Raw genomic sequence first — 21,657 nt, forward strand, 5'->3', positions numbered from 1 at the left:
CACTCTGCACCCCCATTTCTCCACCTCTCTGTATCTCCAACACTCTGCACCCCCATTACTCCACCTCTCTGTATCTCCAACACTCTGCACCCCCATTACTCCACCTCTCTGCATCTCCAACACTCTGCACCCCCATTACTCCACCTTTCTGTATCTCCAACACTCTGCACCCCCCTTATTCCACCTCTCTGCATCTTCAACACTCTGCACCCCCATTACTCCACCTCTCTGTATCTCCAATACCCCAACACTCTGAACCCCCAATACAACACTTTTTTTACTACATCACACTTTGTTTACTACATCAAAAAAAAAAAAAAATTAGAAAGGTGACATTTTTCACATTATTCTTCTTTAACATTTCTAAAGAATAAATACGATAAGATAGAAATCAACTGCATGTTTGTCCACTTTTTTTTGTACTGGAACAAGTCTGTTTTTACAAATGTTTGACCACATATGTTCTAGCTCCCGTTAATTTAACGGGCTTAATGTCTAGTATTCTATAATGTGCTAACAGAAAGGAGCTTATATTATTCCTTCATCTATAAAAACCAGCTAATTTAAAGTAAATGTAAACCCTGGATGACATTTAGTTTGCTACAGCTTCACCCTTTGGTAGATCTGTGTTGCTGATCTCCTGCAGCCTCTTTGCAGTCCCTTCATGTCTACATGCACTCCAGCAAGGACTGCAAAGGGCTGGTTTATCGATGACCATAGTGAGCCATACCTGTGTACTGTGTGTTGAATCTTGTAGTCTCAATTTGAATTCTGTGTGATTTCGCAGAAGAACAGTGACAGAGTGTTGTCACCCTATAACAAGAAGTACCTAGACAAGAACCTTCATGGCAGGGTCAGCAGGGAATATTTTAATGAAAGCTGCAGATATTTAAAGATTGAAAACAGCTTTTGAAATGACATTAACATGTTAAAGTTTATATGAGATTTTGGTGTGTGTGTTTACATTCCCTGCACACACAATCTGAAATTTTAAATCAGGCTTGCAGTTGTTGCCTTAATCAGTTGCCGACCGCCCCACGCAGATTTACTGCGGCAGGGTGGCTCGACTGCGCATATTCACGTAGTACTACTTGATTATGTGCATGGGCTCACGGGGGTCAGGCAGCGGGAAGAGCGGCAGCAATCGCCGCCGGCCTCCCCCAATCGTCAGGGAAACTGACAGAAGACCCGCCTGCTTATGTAAACAAAGCAGGCGAGTCTTCTGTCACACAGGCAGGGAGAGATCAGCAGTTTCAACCCAAATCTCTCTGTGCCTGTCACAGAAACCCCCCCCCCCCCACACACACAGTCAGTAATCACATTTAGGCATACATTAACCCCTTTGATCACCCCCAGTATTAACCCCTTCCCTGCCAGTGTCATTTATACAGTAACAGTGCATATTATTTAGCACTGATTACTGTATTAGTGTCACTGGTTCCCAAAAAGTGTCAAAAATGTCAGTTAGGGGTCCGATCTGTCCGTCACAATGTCGCAGTCCCACTAAAAATCACTGATCCCCGCCATTACTAATAAAAAACAAAAAATAAATAAAAAGTCCAAAAATCTATCCCGTAGTTTGTAGAACTTTTGCACAAACCAATTAAAATACGCTTTTTGGGATTTTTTTTACCAAAAATATGTAGCAGAATACAAATTGGCCTAAACTGATAAAAAAAAAATGTGATTTTTTTAAAAAATTTTTATTGGGAATGTTATATAGCAGAATATGAAAAATATTGTTTTTTTTTTTTTTTTACTTTTTTAGAAATGTCGCTCTTTTTTTGTTTATAGCGCAAAAAATAAAAAAAAAAACGCAGTAGTGATCATATACCACCAAAAGAAAGCTCTATTTGTGGGGAAAAAAGGACATCAATTTTATTGAGGTACAGCGTCACACTCGTGCAATTATCCGATACAGTAACGCAGTGCCGAATCACAAAAAATGGCCTGGTCATTAGGGGGGTAAATCCTTCCGGTCCAGAAGTGGTTAATTATAAAAGGAGAAGGTCTTCTGAAAAAAACAATACTGTTGCTAGATATTGTCAGCAATTTATTTATGGAGACATGTAAACTTACTGACAGGTCCTCTTTTCTGGGACAGTATTAAAGGGGTTGTAAGCCGAAAACTATTTTTTTTTTTTCTTTTCATCCTGAAAGAGAAACCCATAATGAGCTAGTATGCATCGCATACTAGCTCATTATGAAATACTTACCTTAGAACGAGCCCCCGCCGTGCCGCTCGCTTACCTCTATGACGGGCGACATGTCAAGTCGCCCGTCTTCCAGGATCGCGGCATCCAGCCATCTGATTGGCCGGAGCCGCGGTGATGTCACTCCCGCGCACGCGCGCGGGAGCCGACGGTCACGGCACGGGGCTCTTAAGGAACGGCACGATGTAAGGTAAATATCTCCTAAACGGTACATGTTTAGGAGATATTTACAGTACCTATAGGTAAGCCTTATTATAGGCTTACCTATAGGTGGAAGTGTCAGAGGAGGGTTTACTTCCTCTTTAAACCACAGACAGGCAGACAACTAATATTTTTAGGAGGAAGTCAGCAATGACAGCCTCTTTTTATTTCTCTCCGTATTTGTCTCCTTTAAATCCACAATCCAGCCATTGAACAATATTAAATAAAATGTGGCTCAGTAAGATTTTCTGTTAGACTTTTTTCGCTGTCTATGTTCCCACGGGTGGCAGATTTGCCAGACTTCCTGTCCTTGTGACAACCCGTGTGTTAGGGTGTGACAGAGTTTCAATGGGAAAGGAAATTAATCTTTATTTTCTGCATTTTTTTATAGAGAGAAGCACAAGCTGGAGACACAAGCATCTTGTGAATATATGGACCATATAGAGGATCCTCTAAAACATGAAGGTGACTAGTACATCCATAATAAACATGTAACCCAGAATGTGAACATATCACAGCACATGAAAGTGTGGACTTCCTGTACATATAGTGCATCCGAAAGTATTCACAGCGCTTCACTTTTTCCACATTTTGTTATGTTACAGCCTAATTCCAAAATAGATTAAATTCATTATTTTCCTCAAAATTCTTCAAACCATCCCCCATAATGACAATGTGAAAGAAGTTTTTTGAAAAATTTCAAATTTATTAAAAATAAAAAACAAACAAATCACCTGTACATAAGTATTTACAGCCTTTGCCATGACACTGAAAAGTGAGCTCAGGTGTATCCTGTTTCAACTGATCATCCTTGAGATATTTCTACAACTTGATTGGAGTCCACCTGTGGTAAATTCAGTTGATTGGACATGATTTGGAAAGGCACACACCTGTCTATATAAGGTCCCACAGTTAACAGTGCATGTCAGAGCACAAACCAAGCCATGAAGTCCAAGGAATTGTCTGTAGACCACTGAGACAGGATTGTATTAAGGTACAGATCTGGGGAAGGGTACAGAAATAGTTCTGCAGCATTGAAGGTCCCAATGAGCACAGTGGCCTCCATCATCCATAAATGGAAGAAGTTTGGAACCACCAGGACTCTTCCTAGAGTGGGCTGCCCAGCTAAACTGAGCGATCGGGGGAGAAGGACCTTAGTCAAGGAGGTGACCAAGAACCCAATGGTTACTCTGACAGAGCTGCAGCATTTATCTGTAGAGAGAGGAGAACCTTCCAGAAGAACAGCCATCTCTGCAGCACTCCACCAATCAGGCCTGTATTGTAGAGTGGCCAGACAGAAGCCACTCCTCAGTAAAAGGCACGTGACAGCCCATCTATGGTTTGCCAAAAGGCACCTGAAGGACTCTCAGACCATGAGAATCAAAATTCTCTGATCTTATGAAACAAAGAGTGAACTCTTTGGCCTGAATGGCAAGCGTCATGTCTGGAGGAAACCAGGCCCCGCTCATCACCTGGCCAATACTATCCCTACGGTGAAGCATGGTGGTGGCAGCATCATGCTGTGGGGATGTTTTTCAGTGGCAGGAGCTGGGAGACTAGTCAGGATTGAGGGAAAGATGAATGCAGCAATGTACAGAGACATCCTTGATGAAACCCTGCTCCAGAGCTCTCTGTACCTCAGACTGGGGTGAAGGTTTATCTTACAACGACTCTAAGCACACAGTTAGGATATCAAAGGAGTGGCTATGTGACAACTCTGTGAATGTCCTTGAGAGGCCAAGCCAAAGTCCAGACTTGAACCCGATTGAACATCTCTGGAGAGATCTGAAAATGGATGAGCACCAACACTCCCATCCAACCTACTTATGTTCATGGGATTTTCTTTGTTTTTTATTTTTAATAAATTTGCAAAGATTTGAAACAAATGTTATTCTTTGTAGAATTTTTAGGAAAATAATGAATTTAATCCATTTTGGAATAAAGCTGTAACATAACAAAATGTGGAAAAAAGTGAAGCGCTGTGAATACTTTCCGGATGCTCTGTAGCACTATGTTTAGAGTCTTAAGCTTGAAATACACTTTGAGTTGTTTTTTTTTTTTTTCATTTAACATTTGATGCGGATGCAGGGATCTCTCCCGCTATGCTATTGAATTTTGACAGTGGAGACCCCCCCTCCTCCCCAATCAGAATACATTTATTAGCCATTGGCTGCAGCAGCTGATCGAATACTGTTTTTTTAGCAGGACCATTCAACAGAAGCCAGTCTAAAGATCGGCTTCTGTTAAACAAATAGGGGTACACATGAACTGAAATTTGGCCAGTTCCTGTTAAACCGGCTGAATTTTGATACATGTATACCCAGCTTTACTTTGAGTTAGGGTTGAAAATCCATACTTCCTAACTTTTTGAGATGGGAACGAGGGACACCAGTGTTGGAAGGACACATGGACTTCTTTTGTAGCTTGGCAACTACTAGATAATTCATAGAAATTATTATTTTCCTGCCAGTCCTTGAGAACATTAGTTGTTCCAAGAATGTAATATATTGCAGTTTCTTCATAATGGTTGTAGCAGTGATTATATATCACCGGATTGTATAGAAAGAATGTCTTAGAATATGTCTACAATAAAGAACTTTTTATTAGTCAGATAAAATTACAAATAGCAAAGGAAACAATTATATGCAACATAAATAGTATCTTCCACACCTTCCATCCCAAAGTCATATTTAAGTAATTGGAGGAGCCTAATGGACAGAGTCACCTTTTTAGATTATAATATTTAAAGAGGTTGTAAACCCTCTTGTATAACTTTTACCTATAGGTAAGCCTATATTTAGGCTTACCTATAGGTGCTATAAATATCTCCCAAACTAGCACCGTTTAGGAGATATTTACAGCGCAAACTGCCGATGACGTCATCGGCGCAGGCGCTCTGAGGGAACGGCCACCCGTGCCGTTCCTTCAGAGCTCAGTGCCGTGAACGGCGGCTCCCGCGCGCATGCGCGGGAGTGATGTAATCGCGCCTCCGGCCAATCAGATGGCCGGAGGACGCGAACCCGGAAGCGGGACGGCAGGACATGTCGCCGTCCTGTCGCTGAGGTGGCGGCACGGCGGGGGCTTCGTTTTAAGGTAAGTACTGCATAATGAGCTAGTATGTGATGCATACTAGCTCATTATGCCTTTCTCTTTACAGGGCTTTTTTTTTCTCGGATTTTTTTTTTGAGTTTACTTCCTCTTTAAAGCAGAGCAGAGTTCTGCTTTTTCTCCTTCCCTCCTCTGCCTATATTGGAAGTTTTTTATTTTTCAGGGATCTGGTACCTGGTTTTAACAGGTACACGCTCCCACTCAGATGGCCTAAATCAGTGGTCTCCAAACTGCGTTCCGGGGGGCTGAATGAGGCCCTTTGCTTGCCTCTATCTGGCCTATTCCTCCCATTGATGTTAGACACTATTCTGCCAACTTACATCAACAATGGGGCACCATTTCTCCCACTGACACCAACAGTGAGGCACTATTACTCCTCCTAACACCAAATGTGACGGTTTACTCCCACTGATGCCAGGATAGTTTTCACTCTCTCTGGCCACGGTCTGACTTCTCTAAAGTCTGAATGACAGTAAATTGGCCCTTTATTTAGAAAGTTTGGAGACCCCTGGCATAAATGATCTGAGCAGAAGTTGGCAGATCACAGGAGGGTGCGGAATCGTTGAGAAAGTGCTGTGCTTCTCAATCTCATACATGTGCAGAGAAAAGCTGGCTGTGCAGCACCAGGAAATCACAGCCAGCTTCCCATATCCAAAATGGTCCCACTGCAGACCTGAAGACCAGCGAAGAACAGGCTGGAGTTAGGACAAAGCTGGATTCCTGGGCTGGTAAGTTCCTTGTTTTTTAAAAGGCAGCAGCTACAGTATTTGTATCTATTTTTTTTCTAGAGTGATGTACCTCTTTAACGTAGAACTCCCCAAAGATGAGGAAATAGGGAGGGAATGGAGGAACACAAATTGGGAGAGAATCCATTAGTGTTTTAATATTTAAAAGATAAATTCCAAAATTTTTACAAAGTTACATTGGTCAAGCTTGGACCAATCTAAGTATGTACAGTATGTGCTAAGCTTGACCAATGTAACTTTGTAAAAATTGTGGAATTTATCTTTTAAATAATAAAACACTAATGGATTCTCTCCCAATTTGTGTTCCTCCATTCCTCGTCTTTGGGGAGTTCTACGTTAACCACTTAAGCCCCGGAAGATTTTACCCCTTTCCTGACCAGGGTTTTTTTTGCGATTCGGCACTGCGTGACTTTAACAGACAATTGCGCGGTCGTGCGACGCTGTACCTAAACAAATTTGACGTCCTTTTTTTCCCACAAATAGAGCTTTCTTTTGGTGGTATTTGATCACCTGTGCGATTTTTTGATCATGCGCTATAATTTAAAAAAAAGCGACAATTTTGCAAAAATAACAATATTTTTCACATTTTTTTATATGAAATTTCCCCCCAAAAAATGTAAAAATCAAAATTTTTTAACATTTTTGGCCAATTTGTTTTCTGCTACATATGCTTGGTAAAAAAAATCACAATTAGCGTATTTTGATTGGTTTGCGCAAAAGTTATTGCGTTTACTAACTAAGGGAAAGATTTTTGTCATTTTTGTTGTTTTTTTTTTTAACGAGTAATGGCGGCGATCTGCGATTTTTTTTTTGTGGGATTGCGACATTGCGGCGGATAGATCGGACCCTTGACTGACATTTTTGACACTTTTGGGGGTACCAGTGACATTACTACAGTAATCAGTGCTATAAATATGCACTGTTACTGTAAAAATGACACTGGCAGGGAAGGGGTTAACTTTATTGGGGAAGGAGGGGTTAAGTATGTCCCTAGGGGCGTGTTTCTAACTGTGATTGGACATGGCTACTGGTGTAAGAACAGAGATCAACGGTCATACATAGTAGAACCGTGTGATCTCCATTTTTACACAGGGGAGAATGACAGGCGGATTTGTTTACATTAGCCGCCTGCCTTTCTCCCTTCACGGCGAATGATCGCGAGTGACCGGTGGACAACGGGTCCACCGGGACACACGCACTGACTTGTTTGGGAACGAGCCGCGGCGGGGGCGCGCCTCGGCGGGCGCGCGCTCGCCCACTATTGGCTCACAAGCTAGTGACAGGCTAGTGACGTACCCATACGTCACTTTGCCTGGCTGGGGCTGACCACCGCAGTATATGTACTTGCGGCGGTCGGCAACTGGTTAAAGAGGAACATCACTCTAGAAAAAAAAATAGATACAAATACTGTAGCTGCTGACTTTTATATTGGTCTAATCTGGACCAATGTAACTATGCAAATATTGCCATACCTGGAATTCAGCTTTAAAAATTTTGTTTGATATTTTATGGAAATGAGATGGATTCTTTTATTTCCTCAAAGGAACAGGCTGTGCCAACCACCAAACACTTTTTAATTCAATGCAAAAGCATTACATAGGGCACAGACTCTTCCACTGACACATTTCGCCCTAACATAGGGCTTAGCCATAGATTAGACGTCTAGACATAGACGATTAACCTTAGGGAAAAACATGTCAGCGCCTAATCAGTTGAGGTGGTATGATTCTGGTGTTGAAGCTCAAAATAGGTGCAAAAAAAATGGTGAAGCAGAAGCACCCAACAAGTGTTCACCTCAGAAAGTTCTCACCATAAAAGCTGAAATAGGCTTTCGTTTATTTAGCAGTATTCAAATTCTTATAAGTTTCATGACATAAGGACAGTAAAGGTGACTATAAAAAAAAAAAAAAAAATCGCTGTAGTGGAAAGTCAACACGTTGGCAGCACTGGGAATGAGATAAAAGTCTTCTCTTGCTTTGGTTATGTACAAAAAAGATAGATTGCTAGCCTAAAGGGTCAGTTCATCCACACATGATAATTTAAGTAATAGGTGGAGCCTAGTGGGAATACAGTAAACCCACCTCCATTGCGGGGGTTACGTTCCGGACCCAGCCGCGAAAAGTGAAAATCCGCGAAATAGAAAAACCCTATTAAAATGCATTGTAGGCATGTTTTTTTTTTTTTACTGTCCCTGTACGTGTAAAAGCATTTTAAGGTCTTTAAACACACTTTTAAAACAATAGAAACTCATTTAAACACATATATTAAAAAGTGGTGGGCTTGGGCACGATGTGGCCATATGGTGGGACCAAATCCCCATTTTTATTTATGGACTCTCTTCAGATTTGGTAGTTATTTCTTTTGCATTTGCGTGCTATTCTTTTTTAATATACATGTCTTTTGGTTCATAGCTGCAGCAGCTTTAGAAATACATGGGTATGCTCCCCCAAATTCTTTGCTTGTTTATTATGTATTCGGTCTGACCAGACTATCGAGGTTGAGCAGCCCTCCCCACCCCCCACACACCTGTACTCAATCAGTGTCCACCATCAAGTGGATATAGGAGGAGTCCCCTGTAGTGCATTTGCACATCTTTCCCAGCAAGGAGTATTATCTCCAAGGGTTAGAAAGGCTGGATTCGTCTCTTTTTCATGGATAGTGTGGGACCCACTGATAATGGTGTACTTTGACGCAGTGGTGGGCTTGGGCACAATGTGGCCATATGGTGGGACCAAATCCCCATTTTTATTTATTGACTCTCTTCAGATTTGGTAGTAATTTCTTTTGCATTTGCGCGCTATTCTTTTTTATTATTAAACACATAAAAGATACTGAGAGACATAGCAAGAGCTATGGAAAACACAAAAATATTTCATTTTTAATGATTTATATAGTAAAATAACATTACAAAAAAAAAACGCAATATACCGGGACCGCAAAAACTGAACCGCAATGGAGTGGGGGGTTACTGTAGATCAGTCCTTGGTTTCTTATGTGTTTTGGACACTCCATATTGAGATCTTTCTGCCACATTTCTCAGATATGTTTCTGTGTCCCTAAGAGTCTTATGCATTCCTTCCTACCTTTGTGTGTTCACAGCTCCTTCTGTTACATTCTCTATAATATAATAAGAAATAATAAATCTAGCAGGGGTGGGGGTAACCCTTCATATTAGACACAGCAGATGTGCAGACTAAGGGCTCTTTCACACGGGCGTTCCTTTTTTTTTGCTAGATCAGGTCCTTTTTTTTTTTTTGTAACGGACACGGATGACACTTGTGTCATCCGGTCCGTATGTCCGTTTTTCATCCCATCCGTTTCCGGATGAAAAACTGACATAATGCATGTCTATGTAAATACGGATGTCTGCGGATGACACCACTGACATCCGTTTTTGCTTCAGTTCCGTTTTTTGAAAGGAAAAAAAAATAGGGTTCTCCTCCGTTCAAAAAAACTGAACTGAACTGAACTGACAAAAAACGGATGTCAGAGGATGATCATCCGATGACATCCGTATTTACATAGAGATACATTATGTCCGTTTTTCATCCGCAAACGGATGGGATGAAAAACGGACATACGGAACGCCCGTGTGAAAGAGCCCTAAGGAACATAGATCAGGGATGGTGGGAACCCTTCATAATGGGAACAGCAGGTATACAGACCCAGGAACATAGATCAGGGCTGGTGGGAGCCCCTCATAACAAGCACAAAATTTGTGCAAAGCAGGAACCTCAGCACAGGGATGGTGGGAACCCCTCATAGTGGCTCAAATATGTGCCCTAGCCAAGGTTCAGTCAGGGATTTCTCCCCTTTATTGTATGTTCTGATGAGGGCTGAATGGAATCCTATGCTTACAATGTTGTGTCTTCTTGCCTGCACAGTTGAAGTAATCCCGCGGACCATGGAGCTGGAGTGCAAGAATCCAGTATCATTGTATATCCTAAAAGACAAGGTGAGATGATTTTTGGGAATTTATAATATGTGTAAGGACAAAGAAACAGGTGGGAGGAAACTGTGGTGGAAAGATGTTAGGTGGAAACTTTCATTTTGTGATGTGATTATAAGCTAAAGGAAGTTCACCTACAGTGTCCTTCCATACTGGACAGGAAGCTAGCGTGTGCCACTTCTCAGATCTGAACTCTACCTTCAATTGAAAAAGGAATGATAACTGCGCTAAAGGTGAAAAAGAAATTAAATAAAGCAGCAACTTCAAGTGTGACCACACCCTCAAATCAATATGTATACAACAAGTCGCGCTAAGTGATCTAGAACAAATAAATGTCCATAAACAAAAAAGTCCCAAATTGTGAACGTAAATAAATTGAATTGAAGAAATTATGATAAATCTTGATCAGCACACAAATATCCAGAGTCTCTTAGGTAATATGCTTACCAGACAAGCAATTAAAAATTGCGGGATTCGTATGCCAAGATGACTTGATTGTGTGAAGTTTCAATGTTGGACACTCAATTCAAAGTGTCATAGATCATATAAAAAAGAAAAAACTCCATAGCGTGATACCGTAATAGTAAGTGTTAACTGATAACCTTTAAACAATTCCACCACATAAAGGGGTACATCCGTCACCAGTTGTGAAACTGCTTACCAAAAAAAGTGTATACCAAAACATAAATGACAATCCCAGTGTTAAAGCGGAGTTCCACCCAAAAGTGGAACTTCCGCTTTAGGGAGTCCTGACCCCCCGACATGCCACATTTGGCATGTCATTTTTTGGGGGGGGGGGAGCGGGTACCTAGTTTTGACAGGTACCAGCTCCCACTTCCGCTCGGAGCGCCGCGGCGCCCTGAGCGGAAGTTCTCCTCTCCCCCTCCCTCCCTGCAATCTTCTGGGACACGTCAGAGGTCCCACAAGATTGCCGGCCAATCAGGGCGCGCAGCGCGACTCGCGCATGCACAGTGGGTACCCGGCTGTGAAGCCGCAAACTGTAACAGCCGGGTGCCCACAGCAGTGATGCCGGCGCCGAGGGAGAGGATCGAGGCTTCCGGCGGCCGCATCGCTGGACCGTTGGACAGGTGAGTAAATGGCTAGAACTCCGCTTTAAGGAAGAAGGGAGAACCACCACTGATTGTAAAGCCTCTTACCAGATTGAGGAGTGTAATCAGCAGAGATAGGAAAGATCCTGAGTACACCTGAACATCAACAGTGACACTCAAAGACACTCTGAGCCCCTTACCGAACCAAAAAATTCAGTTGATTAAGATGTAATGTTGCTCTATGCGCTCCCCAACGTATACAGCAGACAATCTCAGGGACCAGGATAATGTCAGCAGATGAAACCAGACCAATCCAGACAGAAAGAAAAGCGCCAATAGTGTAAAATCTTAATGACTGTTTTATGGTAAAAAAGAAATACACTTACAAACGCATGAAGAATAAAAGCACGAAGGAATGTAGAGCCGCCGGACGGACGGCAAAACACATCCACTCTCTCAAACGCTTCCGGGGATGACGTCAGCACGCCGTGACCTAACAGCGTTTCGTCCAAGGAGACGTTTTCAAACCTTCAATTACCTTCAGCTCTGAAACACTCCGGAGATTTTAAAGTAGATGTAAACTCTAATTGGATGACATTTTGTTTACTCAGGGTTTCCTCCTCTGCAGCATCTTAGTGCCACTGATCTCCTACAGTAGGGGTCTTCAAACTTTGGCCGTCCAGTTGTTCAGGAACTACAATTCACATCATGCCTAATCATGTCTGTGAATGTGAGTTTTACAATGCCTCATGGAATGTGTAGTTTTGCAACAGCTGGAGGGCCGCAGTTTGAGGATCCCTGTCCTACAGCTTCCTTGAAGCCACTTCGTATCTACATGCACTCCAGTGGTGGCTGGCTGGTTTCCAGATGGTGTCACATAATGTGTGTCAAAATGGCTAATGACAGGGTGACAAAGCACAATTAAGAGACAGAGACAGAGCATTGTCACCTTACAGTATAATAGAAAGAACCTGAACAAGAATTTTCATGGCATCGCCAGTGATTCTTTTAATAAAAGCTGCTGATTTACATTTATTAGGTTGCTTTTGAAATTGCAGTATTATGTTAGTGTCTATGAAATTTTTGTGGTTGGATTTAAAACTGTAACAGAATACTATACCTCCTAACTTTTTGAGATGGAACGAGGGACACCTATTTGCAAAAGTATGTAGGCATAAGACACCCCTCCCCCCGATGCCCCCCTTAAAGGTGAATAATACAAATAAAACCACTGCTATTCCATTATATTGGCTTTTGAAATGTACAAATGCAGCAATTTAGAAATTGGATGAAAGTTTTAGCACTGGGAAACAATTTTTGAAACATAAAAAGTGCATTTTATATACAACTATATAGATCAGACCAAAATGAGCGACACATGAGGAGGAAAGAGGGACTTTGTCAAATCAGGGACAGTGCCTCAAATTTAGGGACAGTTGGGCTCCATGGAATACTATTCATTCTTCATACAAATTTAGATTTGAATCTTTCAATTGCAGACATTTTCTGCTTTTAGGTAATCCCTGAGAATTAATTTTACTGGTTTAAAGGATAAATTCTCCTTTAGTAACATGTTACATCCGTACTTAAAGTGTAACATGTTACTAGGCCGCACCCTCCTAACCCCTTGATCCCCCACTGTGACAGCCGGTGGAGGTCCTTCCACACTGTCTGGAACTGTCTGCCCTCACAGAGGTACAGGTAGAGAGCTTTAGGCAGTGTGTGCAGGAGCCTGACATTGCAGCTACAATCTGCTGATGGTGGGTGCAATCAGGGCCGCTGATAAGGCAGTACAGCCAGCCCTTTTGTACCGGGCCCGGCTCAGCAGGGGGGCCCGGGCAGCTTTAATTTGAAACTACGGTGAAAGCACTTTGCCTAGGTAAAAGCATTTGACAATGATGCTAGGCTTGCTGTTACATTAAATATATTTTACCTGTGCCCCATCAGTGCAGCAGAGGGGCCCAGGAGGTGGTTAGCAGAGAGGGACTTTTTTATAAATTTCGGGGCGTAGGCGTCTAGAGCCGAAGCAGCATTTTTTTAAAACCGGGTGGCCATGGCTAATGACAGCCTGTCTCTGGCGGAGTGATTCTTCCTTCCTCCCTCAGTAACTAAGGAGGTCAGAGGACGGGGCTGTAGCAGGACGGCAGGAGTTGATTTAAGAGAGAAGTGCCAGAGGGCGCAGGCAGCACAGGGATCCCGATGCACAGGCAGGCTGGCTCACAATTTCTGTCTTCTGGAAGGTACAGAGACACATCCATACTATATACTGACAGGCAAATGACAGCTTCTGTACTATGTGATCCTCATCATGATAATGATGGTGATCTCATAAGCACCGTGAGATGCTAACTGTTAGCTCTTCTTTACTTTTGTGTTTGGGTGGGAGGGGGAGGGAGTAAACATGTGCAGCTGAGCCCCTGTTTTTCCGTCCTCTTAACCACTCCCCCCAGACCCCCCTAGGCTGCAAAGGCACTGCTACCATAGTGCGGCTGTAATGGCTGGGTGTTGTGTACAACACCCTGCAGCTGTACTACAGAAGCAGTGCCTTTGCAGCCTGGGGGGGGGGGGGGGAGTGGTTAGGGGGCGGTAAAACAGGGGCTCAGCTGCACATTTTTACCACCCCACCCAAACACAAAAGTACATAAGACCTAACAGTTAGCATCTCACAATGTGTGTAAATCTGACAAGTTGATTTGGTAACTGTGCAGCCTCCAGAACACTTCCACACCCCCATAAGTTCTTCCTTTCCCTCCCCCATGTGCCCTGCTATATTTCCCATCAGCGCACCTGGGACCTGCATGGCGGGTGCCTCCGAGTAGAAGGGAAGGAGATCAACGAATGTCTGTTCATTGATCTTCCCTTCCTGGTAATGACCTGGAAGGGACATGTAAAACTTAATTTCTGGGTCTTGATGTCACTGTCCACACAATGGCTGGGAAATAAGCCAGTGGAGTGTAATCCGCACTCTATTAGCTTCATTGGAGGGCAGGTGAGACATCAGGGATCTTTAAACCTCTGATGTCTCATTAAAGAGGACCTGTCACCAAACAATGCATCACACAGGGGACTTTTTGTATCCTATGTGATGAAAAAAGCTTAGAAAATATGCAATGTTAAAAACCATGTTTAAAAAAATGGCAGTTATACATAAGCACCTGTAATTCCCCAGCAAAACTTTTTGAGCCTCCCACATAAGAACATAAATGCATGCGTCAAGGGTGCCTATGCAGAAAATTGTCCATTGCACTATACATATTACACAACACTGAGCATGCTGGAGCAATAATTCTAGACCCATTATTCATACAGTAGTTAGCTCTAAACTGATGACCTGTAGGAGCTTTTAAAACATTGCCTAGGAAAAGTGTAGGGTACCAAAGTACACAGGCACACACAATTTTAAGACTTGACATGTTGGCTATCTATTTAAGTGACACAATCTGATCTATTACATTTTACCAAAAAAATGGCTAATATATTGCTTTTAAGTGCCCTATAATTAACATTATTGTATTATTTAAATGAAAATATGTGTTTCATAAACATTGCGCTAACATTGTGTGACATAAAGATTTTTAACTACCACCGTTTTATTCTTAAGGGTGTCTGCTTTCAGAAAATGAAATGTCACTGTACACTGACAATCATAAGTGGTTGAGGCATTTCCTGCCCCACAGCCCCACATAAACACAAATCATGTATACATGTGGCTGTGGAGCAGGGAATGTCTCAATCACTTATTATTGGCAGGGCACTGCAGTTGGTACACCCGGGGGGGGGGGGGGGGGGGGGCCCTGTCAGGAATATTGTATGGGGCCCCATGATTTCTAACAGCAGCCTTGGGTGCAATGCTCTGCAGGCTCCTAAGAAAAACAAAATGCACATTTGTTTATTGCAAAAACATGTGCATTTATTATTTTTTCCAAAAGGTTAACTTAGCCTTTAAGGGACAGGTTCACTTCTTTAAAATACAAACTCCATGGCCCCCACTTTCATAGTCCTCTGACCTATTCTGATATTCCCCCCAACCAATCCAGGTACCTACTACATCTTTATGATGACGGTGGTTTCTCACAGTGCTTACAGCCTCACAGAAAATATCTTGTAGGTGTTACCTGTGTCTTTGCAGTAACTTCTTGTAGACGTGAATGAGCTGTATCCATATCATTGGCATGCAACCCCATGGATTGAGTGGGGGGAGGTTTGGAACCTTAGACAATTTGTACTGCTGTTTGTGTCCCCAATGGGGTGTGGAGAAAGTCAGATTAGGTATCAGCAGCCTTTTCCATGCACCTTCAGGTCTCACATCAACCTTAAATCCTGCATTTTCACATTAGCTTCAAGTCCTGCACCATCAGACCAGCTCCAGTTTCTACATTTTCACACCTCAGATCAGCCAGTATTCCTGCATTTTCACACCTCAGATCAGCCAGTATTCCTGCATTTTCACACCTCAGATCAGCCAGTATTCCTGCATTTTCACACCTCAGATCAGCCCAAATTCCTGCACATTCACACCTCAGATCAGCCAAAATTCTTGGACCTTCAGATCTCAAATCAGACCCAGTTCCTGCACATTCAGATCTCAGATCAGATCAAATTACTACATTTTTACACCTCAGACCTGCCAAAATTCCTGCACCTTCAGATCTAAGATCAGATCGGATTCCTGCACTATCACACCTCAGATCAGATCCAATTCCTGCACCTTCACACCTCAGATAAGTCCCATCTCCTGCACCTTCACACCGTGGATCAACCCAATTCCTGTACCTTCTCCCCTCAGATCAGCCCAATTTCTGCACCTTCTCCCCTCAGATCACCCCAATCCCTGCACCATCACACCTCAGATCAGCCCCAATTCCTGCACTATCACACCTCAGATCAGTCCCAATTCCTGCACTATCACACCTCAGATCAGTCCCAATTCCTGCACCTTCACACCACCTCAGATCAGTCCCAATTCCTGCACCTTCACACCTCAGATCAGCCCCAATTCCTGCACCTTCACACCTCAGATCAGTCCCAATTCCTGCACCTTCACACCTCAGATCAGTCCCAATTATGCACCTACACACCTTCAGATTATTCAGAATTCCTGCACCTTGACACCTAAAATGAGCCTCACACTCAGTACCCTTACAGGAATGCAGGGTAGCGCTATGGGTGTGTGGGCAGGCTTCTTCTTTACAGCACGCCAACGTCCTCTGTTGCAGGGGAGCTTTTAGTCACATCAGGGAGGTGAGTAGGCACAATGCTGTACAGCCAAAGGCAGCGGGTGCCAATGCTATTGGCATTGCATACCTGCCTGGGCACCTGTGCCAGAAGTTGTTGATGCCTGGTTTAGAACCTCTGTATAGTTTACGCTGCTGCCTGTGACTTCCTGTCCACAAGACTTCCATTCCCCCCATTATTGTCACATTGATAAAAAGTGAGGGCACATCACCCAAATGATGCATACAAAGACACCAATATAAACCTGACAAAAATCTCAAATTCTTCCCAACTTTATTAAACACTAAAAAGGAGATTTTCTTTATTTTTTTTGCTGGAATTGGGCTTAAAATGGTATTTCACTCCAGGGGAGGGCTGGCAGCCTTAGGCCTGGGGGGCAAGTCCAGTTAAGTGGCCCACTGAAGCATGGAATCAGCTCACCATCCATGCCCAGCTGGTTTTATAATAGATATTGATGTTATGAAGCAAGACAAATATGTTACAATGTGGTAACATAATTTAATGTTAAAAAGGAAGTAAACCCTCCTCTGCAACTTTTAACTATAGGTAGGCCTATGATAAGGCTTACCTATAGGTACTGTAAATATCTCCTAATCATGTACCATTTAGGAGATATTTACCTTACATGCAGCCAGTGACATCACTGGTGCATGTGCTCGGAAGGAATGGCCGCTGGTGCCATTCCTTCAGAGCCCCGTGCCGTGACAGTCGGCTCCCGTGCGCTTGTGCGGGAGTGACGTCACCGCGGCTCCGGCCAATCAGATGGCCAGATGCTGCGATCCCGGAAGACAGTCGACTGAACATGTCGCCCGTCATAGAGGTAAGCGGGCGGCACGGCGGGGGCTCGTTCTAAGGTAAGTATTTCATAACGAGCTAGTATGCGATGCATACTAGCTCATTATGTGTTTCTCTTTCAGGTTGGAAAAAAAAAAAAATTAATGAGTTTGCAACCTCTTTAATAACAACAAAGAAGGTTTAACAAAAATACATGACATCACGCCAGATGGGGCCTAGTAAGCTCCTGTCAGGCGGAGATCACTCTGTCTGACAGGGAAATGACTGTGTTAGTATGTTAGTATTGTGCCCACCGGGTGCAGGAGCGTGCTCCACTCCGCTGCAGCTCTGCAAATATAACATTGTGTAGTGGTGACCGGCAGCTGTATACAGTGTCTGGCTGGGGCTCCGGCATCAGCGCGGCCCAGGGGGCAATTGCCACTAGGGTGACCACGTGTCCCGGATCGCCCGGGACAGTCCCGCATTTGGAGAGTCTGTCCCGGTCACCCTCATTCCGGGACAATGCAGTGTCCCGGAATGATCTGAGCCCGTGCCGCACTGCCGCCGCTCCGCTCCCCCACCGAACCGGCAGAAAGGAAGAGGAAGTGCGTGGCAGCGCGAGCTGCATTCATACTAGTGCATCATCATCATGTGCTGGCCTGGTCTGGACTGTACCATGTCTGGCCGCTGGATGAGAGGATGGCTGGCTGGGCTGTACCATGTTAGAGGCCGCTCAGGGCGGGCTGTACAATTCGAGCCAATACGAGAGCAGCGTGAGTGTCCAGTGTGTGTGGCTCGGAGCCACTGGCTCCTCCCCTGCCTTGCTGCATGCTGCGCAGTGCTCGGCCGAGTGAGAGTCACGTCACGTCACGTGGTGACGTCCAGTCCGGAGCCGGGATCTGTCTGTGCGGCGCCGCCTCACCTCAGCCTGCTGTAACTGAGTCACTGACTGTGACTGTCTGTAATCCAACCACGGCCGGCCGATATCAGCATTTAAGAGGAGGACAAATGTAAGTTTAACTTAATGGATGTTGTCACAGACTGTAATTCCATGTACTTACTACACGTTTACATACAAGTCCAACTTTCTAAGTGCAATAAATATTAAACAAGTCAAATATTGACACAAGTGAGGGACAGTAATGAAGAAGAAGGAGATACAAGTGAGGGACTGTAATGAAAAAAAAGTTGACACAAGTGGGAGGCTGTAATGAAGAAGAAGGTGAAAAAAGTGGGGGACAGTAATCAAGAAGAAGGTGACGCAAGTTGGGGGTAGTAATCAAGAAGGGGACTTAGTTAAAGCAGGTGCACATTGTAAACAACCTGTTTTTTAACTAACTGGCAAAAAAAATATAAAAAATCATCTTTTTTTTTGGGTGGGGGAGTTGTCGGGGGGGGGGGTGTCCCTGAATGGCAGTTTGGAAAAGTGGTCACCCTAATTGCCACCCAGCTCCCCTTCCCAGTCCTTCCCTGTTTCACTCTTAGTGGAGTCTGAGATGAAAGAAACCTTAACAGCGTCTAAAAACTCACTCTGTGAGAGTTGTAATGGCAACACTTTGTCACTAGAGGGTGCCCCTGCTCTGATATTTAGGATCTCCAATGGGCCTGATTTTGATTGACACAGTAAATCCTTCTTAGAGCAGAAGGTATTCCATCCTATATGCCAAAAATCAAGATTACTCCAAAATGAAGATGTTTGCTTATTTCCACATGTCATATATATATCATATATCTGTAACTGGCATTGTATGCTGATTTTGATTGTAAGGTGTTTTTACCAATCTACAAGCGTAATGCAGTAACAAGTTCACTTCAAACGAATTTACTTGCCAACTTGACTATATCAGCTTATATCAGCTTATAAACATTCATATCACAGCGTGCAATTCAACAGTATGATCTCAAGTCAGTGACTACCTAGGCTAAGAAGATGCCATCAGTCTGCTGCAGGCAGGAAGAGGCATTTCCTCCGTCTCCTCTCCCCCTAGTGATCAGACTGATGCAACATTGTAACTCGTAGCAGGTCACAAGGTGAGAGGCTGCAGCAGAGGCTGATCTGTGTCAGACATTTGTGAACACAGCTAAAATCTGCACAGGCTCCAATTTATAAGATTGTGTGATCTCCAAATTGGCATCCCAGTCTGCAATGTAGATGGCAACCCTGTGATCTCTGTGAGAGATAATAAATACCTGGAAGTGTTATACTGACACATCACTGAGCATGTTGCATTTAACGTGAAATAAATATATCTAATGCTGGTTCCATGTCAAGAAAAGGCTGCATTTGCCTATAAGAACCTCTTCAGATTATTTGAACATTGTCACTGACTGTAAAATTCTTCGTATTTTTTTAGGAATCCACTGAAGCTGAAGAAGATTCCCCCACAGAATCGAGGACGGCTTCTGACGCGTCAGGCTCCCCCAGTTACACCAGCACAGTGCCGTCCAGCAAATCCACCGCACCTCCCATCCACTGCTCACACCGCTGCCACCGCTCTCCATCCAGGTCACCTGCAGACAGCCAAAAACACGCATCTTCACCCAGAAACACGACATGCTCGCTGCGAGCAGCGGAAGTACACATGATACGGGAGCAGGAGGAAAACACCGCCTTACAGAACAACACCTAAATCCTGGAGCGGCACATAGGGCGGGAACTGTCACAAGAGGATTTCCGTGATTTGGGAATCCTCGTAATAAAGTTTAGGATTATTGTCTATCACACTCCTATATAATGTACCTTATAATTACAACTTCCTCACTGTAGTGCTACAGAATAAAGTCACTTCTGACAGTAAAATAATCACTGCAAAAAGTACAAACAAGTCAAAGTTTCCAGAACCATCTTTTAATATCAGTTCTAGAACGATGCAAAGAAAATCAAATGCAGAGGTAATGTCAGTATGCCTACATCTTCATAAACAAAAGACTTGTGATCTGTTTGGGTGCCCGGATTCCTGGACAGCCAGATACAGTAATTCTGTGCACATCTGTAGAAACATAGAAGACCAATGGTCCATCAAGTCTGCCCCTTTTTAGGTTTTTTTTTTTTAACCTTTTTGTCTATGTCTGTCCCAAGCATGTTTTGATTTACTTACTGTTGACCGACTCACTACCCCTGCTTAAAGTTTATTTCAAACATTAACTTCTCTTTGGGTAAAATAATACTTTCTAAGGATAGTTTTGAACTTTCCTCCTGCTGGTTCGAGGTCATGCCCCCATGTTCATGATCTTAAAGCGGAGTTCCGGGCACAGAAGTCAATTTTTAACAAACATACCCCCGGGACAGTCAGGGCTAGTACATTCCACAATGGCTAGCCTCTGATCTGTCCCGGTTCGCACTTACCTTTTAGAAGAAATACTTACTTATAAAATTTCTTCCACAGCGTTTCCATCTCTCTTGTGGGCAGCTGAAGCCGGCGCGGTCCTCTTCTGTGTCTTCTTCCGCGTCTTCTTGTCCCAGAATGCGCCTGCACCGGCCCCCGCTCGTCACTTCCGGTGCGGCGCTGCATTCCTCCACAGCTTCTGGGCATGCCCAGAAGCTGTTTAGCAGGGGAATGCGGCGTCGCCCGGAAGTGACGAGCGGGGCCGGTGCCGTCGCATTGATTCCTGGGAGCGATGACGTTCAGCTCCCAGGAATCATAGCGAGACAGGAAGTGACGGGATGAGCCGCGGCTCCGAGGGAGGAAGTACTCTGAGGTGAGTATTTACGATCTTCAATTAAAAGGTAAGTAAACAAAAAAAAAAAAATAACTATCCAATTCCTTTTCAGGTAATGTTGAACTAGCGGAGGGGCACAAAAAAAAAATATCGTTTTTGTGCCCGGAACTCCGCTTTAACTTTATATGTAGCATCCAGCCCTAAAAGTTTCAGTCATGTACCCCCTTTCTTGTCTTTCCCACTTTACATTAGGGATCAACCGATTATAGGCAAAGCTGATTTATTGGAGGCCGATATATCGGAATCGGACACCAAGGTGCCCAATATTGCCGATATTTCTGGAAAGTGCTTATACCGGAGTGATGCCTGCAACTAGAGGCATCACCCTGGTACCGGCATCCATAGCCGACGGTCGGCTGTCTTGTAATGACAACCGATGCGACTGAATAGCCGCTCGGCTGTCATTACAAGGAGCGGGAGGGGACGCCCCCCGCCTCCTTCCGCAGCTCGCAACCAGCCTGCACTGCCGTGAAGACCCGATCAAAGCCGCATTCGCCTCTGATCGGGTCTCCATGTAAAAACCCGGAAGTGATGTCATGATCTCACTTCCAGGTACTGGCGCCAGATTTTAAAAAATGACAGCATTCAAAACAGCCAAACTTGGCGTTTTGAATGTTTTTAAGTGCAGAGGAGGGGTTTTTTAGACCCCCAGATCCCTCCAC

The 21,657-nt window shown here is 43.9% G+C and overlaps 1 protein-coding gene across 1 annotated transcript in view; it reads left to right on the forward strand.

Moving 5' to 3' along the window:
• Positions 1-20,064, forward strand: part of HEPACAM (hepatic and glial cell adhesion molecule) — a 45,565-nt gene extending 25,501 nt beyond the window's left edge. The window contains exons 5-7 of the mRNA XM_082273535.1: positions 2,806-2,879; positions 10,153-10,223; positions 19,630-20,064. Coding sequence (XP_082129661.1) covers positions 2,806-2,879; positions 10,153-10,223; positions 19,630-19,905 — 421 coding nt within the window. The 3' untranslated portion in view covers positions 19,906-20,064. The remainder of the gene's footprint in view (positions 1-2,805; positions 2,880-10,152; positions 10,224-19,629) is intronic.
• Positions 20,065-21,657: the final 1,593 nt, after the last annotated feature.

This window comes from Pelophylax lessonae (assembly GCF_965119305.1).
Source record: "Pelophylax lessonae genome assembly, chromosome: 12".
Classification (NCBI taxonomy): Eukaryota; Metazoa; Chordata; class Amphibia; order Anura; family Ranidae; genus Pelophylax; species Pelophylax lessonae.